Source organism: Rhagoletis zephyria, unplaced genomic scaffold, assembly GCF_001687245.7.
Source record: "Rhagoletis zephyria isolate East Lansing unplaced genomic scaffold, Rhagoletis_zephyria_1.1 Rzeph_scaffold_00005, whole genome shotgun sequence".
NCBI classification, from domain to species: Eukaryota; Metazoa; Arthropoda; class Insecta; order Diptera; family Tephritidae; genus Rhagoletis; species Rhagoletis zephyria.
In genome coordinates, this window is record NW_016157089.1 from 342,181 (window position 1) to 348,182 (window position 6,002).

Consider the following 6,002-nt stretch of genomic DNA (forward strand, 5'->3'; position numbering starts at 1 on the left):
GGACGACGTGACATCAACGAAGGACGAACAGAAGGATGAGGCTGCTTGTTCGTCGAAGGATGTGCAGCAGACATCCGGGAAGGTTGAAGAACTGCAAAAGGCTCCTAGTTCATCAACAGTTATGGACATGAACACATTATTAGCCGCCATGTCCCATTTGTCATCACAGCTGTCGTTCCAGCTGGAAGCACAGAAAACGCACATGTCATCGCAGCTGGAAGCAAAGAAAATGTACATGCCATCGCAGCTAGATGAAAAGATTACTTAGCTAGAGAAGAATTTATTCAAAGATAACACGGAACTCAGAGAGAGACAAGACAAAATCGAACAGCTAATTAAAGAGAAAGTTGAGGCTAAGGTAGAAGAATTGGAAGGTCGTCTCCGAGATATGCAGTTGAATCGTCCAGCTACTTCGACGAGCGCGCCCAAGGCAAAGACTCTATCCTATGACGGCACGATTCCTTTCCAAGTCTTTAAGCTCAAGTTCGAAAAGACGGCTACAGCAAACAACTGGAGCATGGAGGATAAATCCGCTGCACTGCTCGTTGCATTGAAAGGACCTGCAGCGGAAATCTTGCAGACTATTCCTGATTGTGAAAGGAACAGTTACGATGCGTTAATGGGTGCAGTGGAAAGGCGTTATGGTAGCGAGCACAGGAGACAGATTTACCAGATGGAGGTGGATAATCGCTGCCAGAAATCCAACGAGACTTTACAGGAATTCGCCTCCGAGATTGAAAGGTTGGCTCATTTGGCAATTGGAGATGCATCTGGTGAGCACCTCGAAAGAGTAAAAATCCAGAGGTTCATCAACGGAATGCGGGACGTGTATACCAAGCGAGAGACGTACGCGAATCCAAAGCCAACATTTGCTGAAACTGTCTCGTATGGCGGCGGTCCTAAGTAAACCAGCCTACAAAGCCCATCGAGTGGAAGTGGAAACACCGGACGAGACAAATGAAATGCTGAAGAAGCTATACCAATTGCTGGGCGAGAAAAGGCATGGATATGGCAAATGTTTTAAATGTGGAAATCCAGGCCACTTCGCCCGCGATTGCAGTGCAAGTTCCAATGGGCTCAACAACACAGCAGGACGCAAACGCAGGGCTGAGGGAGACGAATCCAACTCCAATCAGNTACCAATTGCTGGGCGAGAAAAGGCATGGATATGGCAAATGTTTTAAATGTGGAAATCCAGGCCACTTCGCCCGCGATTGCAGTGCAAGTTCCAATGGGCTCAACAACACAGCAGGACGCAAACGCAGGGCTGAGGGAGACGAATCCAACTCCAATCAGTTGTTAAACTAAAACGAGCCAGCAGGAAGGGCTGCGTGCTGGCTCCAGAAGTTAAAGGGCCCATAATCTCCGTCTCACAAATTGGCCGGAATGCGAGCAACCTCACTATTGGTGGATGTGTGAATGGAAAGGTGCGAGTGCTGACAGTGGATACTGGAGCATCACATTCCATTATTCGACCTGATGTGACTACTTTTTATGTGAAGCCACTACCTGGAGCAAAGCTGCAGACTGCAACTGGTGAGCGAACCCAAGTGTTAGGGGAAGTACTATGCGAGGTAATAATCGACGGGTTGGCCTCGTATACGAAGTTTATAGTGGCAGACATTGTGGATGAAGTCATAATCGGCGTGGATTTCCTACTTGGGCGAGGCATGAAGATTGACCTCAGGGAATGATCCTAACTTATGGCGACAGGAAAGTGCCACTTAGAGTTGGTTACGACAACCAGTGCTTCAGCAGACGGTTGGTCGTAGAGGAAGTGCCGAAGATTCCACCATAAACGGAAAGGTCCGTATAGGATTGACAAACAGCTGAAGAACGCAGTGCATCGAATCCAGACAATGGGGAGACCGAGGACCAAGATGAAAGTGGTCCACTTGGAAATACTTGCAGCGGTTGGAGCGACAAGTGTGTCTGATCGGTACGATCAGACTTAGGTGGAGGGCAGTGTGGCGAATACTGCGGCAACGCGATGCGAACAACGAGAAATAGGCAGAATATTCGAGGAATGACGTAGAATGTTCCACAAAGAGAAACGTCGAGTTGGATGAACACTGCGAACAGAGAGAGAAAGAGAATGAGCGATGAACTTCAGAACGTTCTAGAGTTGCCATGAGTGCGAGCGCAGGTATATAAGAGCCACGACACAGCGGAGTTGAGTGAGCTACAAGTCAGCAAGCTACAAGTAAAATGAGCAGATAAGTGAGTTGCGAATAAGCAAGCTATAAGTTTAATTGTGTTAACAAGTTTAGTAAAGCGTTGTTATTGCTTTAACAAGTATTGTAAAGTGTTTTTACTGTATTAGCGAGTATTGTAAATTGTTTGTTGTACAATACAGTTAATGGTACTACAATTTGGTCATCGTTAGCATCTATTTAACAATCCAGAGATACGAACCGAAAGATATTTGGGAAATCCCTCGAGGTTTCAAGGATAATCGTAACAATACACTGTGCAGCGAACAGGTGGCGCCGTCAGTGGTACCGCTACTTTGGTTTTGCCGATTTTGACAGTTGTGGTAACTTGTAAACAAACCTTTGTTTACAAATCAGCGAAAGAGAAATTTTATTATATGTGAAAAATCAGTTTAAAGTGTGTTAATTTGCAATTTGTGAGTGATTTTTGAGTTGAAGTCTGCGTAAAAACTAATAAAATGAAGTGCTGTGTGTTAAATTGCGACAGCCGTCAAGATGCAAGATGCGTAGATGCAAGTGTAGCGCTGGGACGAATCGCTGCATTTTGTTTACATAGGGCACGGCAAAGCCGTTCCCGAAATGTTTCTTTATTATTACATTAACAGCATTTCCTCACAATGATTTTGCTTCTGCTCCAAGCAGCCTCCATTAGCAAGTTAACTAATCAATCCCGCGGAGATGCTGCCGCAGTCTTAATTGCAAAGCAATGGAGTGGACTAAAACGTTTGCTGAAGCAGCCTCAATTGCAAAGCAATGGAGTGCACTAAAATGTTACCTATTCTCTAGTAGATTAGGTGAAAAATGCAATATTTTCGCGTTTAGCAAAATTAAAACACGTTTTTCGCTGTAAAGTGAACTGTTTTGGAAGTTTTAACTCGTTCTTCTTTTCGCTCTATTCTTTGTTTACTTGTGATACACAAATGTCAACGCCCAGGACGGCGCATTCTTGTATTCTATCATTCTTGCTGCAGAAACACACATTCAATCGCTAAGAAATCACTATGAAGAGGTAGAAGACGGTGTAAACAAAACCGAATAACGTCAAAAACGCTACGAAAACTTTTTCAGAAAATCGATTACAAATACAACCATGGCTGATTAGGTGATCTGTAGTCGTTGGGTCATGTTGTGCCTTCCCAATAAACACCAAAAGAAAACATTTCTCCAACCTTGGAAAAATTCATAGTTCTCAAGTTGATATCCAACATCATTCTCCAACTCATCGCTATGTCCCCTTTCAGACACGTCAATTCTTGAAAGCAATTTTTATCGCATTATCTTTTGTGTTTTACCTTTGCTTCCACACGCGTCAGGTTTTAATGAATTCAAGTCCGTGGATCTTTAAATGGCAAGCAACGAAAAGATCAAAAGAGAACAAGAAAACTTGAAACGAATTGACGGTACGGAGGTATCTGTACTCCTCCCCTCTCTTCCCACCTCCTTCACCAACGAACGAGCAGACTTGAAAGCAAGACTTGACGTGTCTGAAAGGGGACTAACCGACCAGATACGTAAAAAGTGATAGAGAAACGAATATTTAATTATCAAGTGAAAAACTAAAGCTATATAAAGAGGAAACTTACCAACAAAAAGTAAATAATCTTCAAAACATCCTCAAATAATCTTGAAAGAAAATAAACGCCAAGTGAATCAAGTGGTAAAATTACTGTCGGACTGTGTACTGTAAAGTGAATTATTGTAATATGGTTTTGCTTAACTACATAATACAAGGAGTAATAAAATTAAAAATTAATATTTAAATTCATCTATGTATGTCGTTTCTATCAATTTCAATTTCAGTATTTCAATGATATGTTTGAGACCAATTCGAGAATTACATTGGACTTCAAGTTGAGAACTAGCATTTTCTCAACTTGAGAAACAGTCCTTTTTTCATACAAAGAAAAATGCTCTTTTTGTTGAGAACGCTATGATCCTCCACTTGAGGTACTGTTGAGAAACAACGTTGGAGATTTGAGAAATACCTGTTCTCAACTTACCGCCCTATTCCCACACCACTGACAAAACTCAGCGGCTGACTATTGCCTTTACTACTGCGCCTAATACTATGCCGCGAATTTATTTTAAGCTGTCGTATGACAATTGTCAGTTTTATTGTTATGACCTACTGAGGGCCTGTGCCAATTGATAGAAAAGTTCTATGGTGGAAAAACTTTTTACTATGGTGAGAAAATTTTACATTTCTGCTGTGCCAATTCGTAACTTTTTACTGCTGGAAATTTTTGACAGTTGCTTTGATGCACAAGAAGACTATCGAGTTTGCAATTTATAAAATGCAGCAATTATATAGAAAATATTTGCCTTTGATGATTTCAATTCTTCTGGAACTGAAATCCATGCATTTATTAGACCTTTTAGCAGTAATATTAGAAATAAAAACACGTCAAAACCGTCTGGTAAGTGTGTTCACAAAAATGTTTAAAACCGTGTACAATTGTTTCCAATAAAAACATATGTCGTTTTAGGGTATTATGTACATGCAACAAGACGTTTATTCCAAAATACTAAGCAGCATTATGAACGGCGATAACAAGACTACAAAAATGTATCTTAGGTTGTCCTCTGCTTCGTTTCGAAAAATTGTAACTCACATTCCCAAAAAGCGCCACGGATGGTCAGTGGAGTACGAAGTCACTTGCTTAATAAAGTCTTCAAATTATTTATATTCTTACTCACTTCCAGCCTTCGTTGCTGTTGGCGTTCTTTGAACTGAACCAAACATCCTTGTCAATGCGCTTTTCCAGAAGGATTCTGCGTTCTGAACTGCTCCCTGTAAAATAGTATTTTTAATTAAACAAATACATAACGCCTTTTCATATGTAAATCTGAAATTAAATCTTACAAGTTATATAGCTTTTCTATATTTTTTTTGCCGGCGGGACCATGTTCTTTTATTTCCACTCGCTTTTGTTTTCTTTAATTTATGTGTATACGTGCGTTGTTCGTTCTTCTTCTTGATAATGCTTGCTGTAAAATTTTTCACTAGCCTGCCGTATCAAACATTTTTATTCACCTCATAGCTGTCAAAAATTTACTATCCAGAGAACTTTTCTATCAATTGGCACAGGCCCTGAGTAAGTGACAACGGCGAAACAATGTTTATATTTGGGGTGTTCACAGTTCGTTCCAAATTGTGTCTGAAAATGTAGACGTCTACATTTTGAGACATCTTTAGCATCAAACTGTGAGCACCCCTTTCTAGCAGTCGTCGCAAAATCGTCTCAAAACTTTGCTGGTGTTGCCAGACATTTCCTCTTTGCGTGCATTTTTTATATATTGCCTTTCGATTTTGTTTCTGAAAAATTGTAATTATTTAACTTAATTACCAATTCCTAATATTTGTTATTTCTTTTCCTTGATTTGTTTCTTTTCATCAGAAATTGCGCTCAAATTAAATGCAAATACAAAAAACGTGCCCAATAAATAAAAAGAATGTGATTAGTATTGCCATAATGCAACCCTGCTGCGAGGTTGCAAAATGTAGACGCGTAAAAAACATACCTTTGAGTGTGACAAAATGTAGACGGCGTCGTTTTCCAATTTTGTATGGGAAACAACAACACCACAGATTTTACGGTTAGAAAACGTCTTAAAATGTAGACGTCTACATTTTCAGACACTATTTGGAACGAACTGTGAACACCCCAATTGTGTTTTAGGCGCAGTAATTGTGATAATAGTCATATGATGAATTTTGTCACTGTTGTGGGAATAGGGCGGTTAACCTCAAGTTGAGCTCAAACCTAAATGTTTATTGGGAATTGGTAT

At 40.5% G+C, this 6,002-nt stretch overlaps 1 protein-coding gene across 2 annotated transcripts; it reads left to right on the forward strand.

Annotated features, from left to right (window-relative positions):
* The first annotated feature begins 4,392 nt into the window (after positions 1-4,392).
* Positions 4,393-5,065, forward strand: LOC108375099 (uncharacterized). 2 transcript variants are annotated; one of them, XM_017631218.1, is made up of 3 exons: positions 4,393-4,630; positions 4,700-4,857; positions 4,917-5,065. In XM_017631218.1, exons 1-3 carry the CDS (start codon positions 4,472-4,474, stop codon positions 4,945-4,947), a joined length of 348 nt encoding a protein of 115 aa, XP_017486707.1. In that variant the 5' UTR covers positions 4,393-4,471; the 3' UTR covers positions 4,948-5,065. The 2 variants fall into 2 exon arrangements, with proteins under 2 accessions (XP_017486707.1, XP_017486773.1); XM_017631284.1 differs by having other exon boundaries at positions 4,700-4,848.
* Positions 5,066-6,002: the final 937 nt, after the last annotated feature.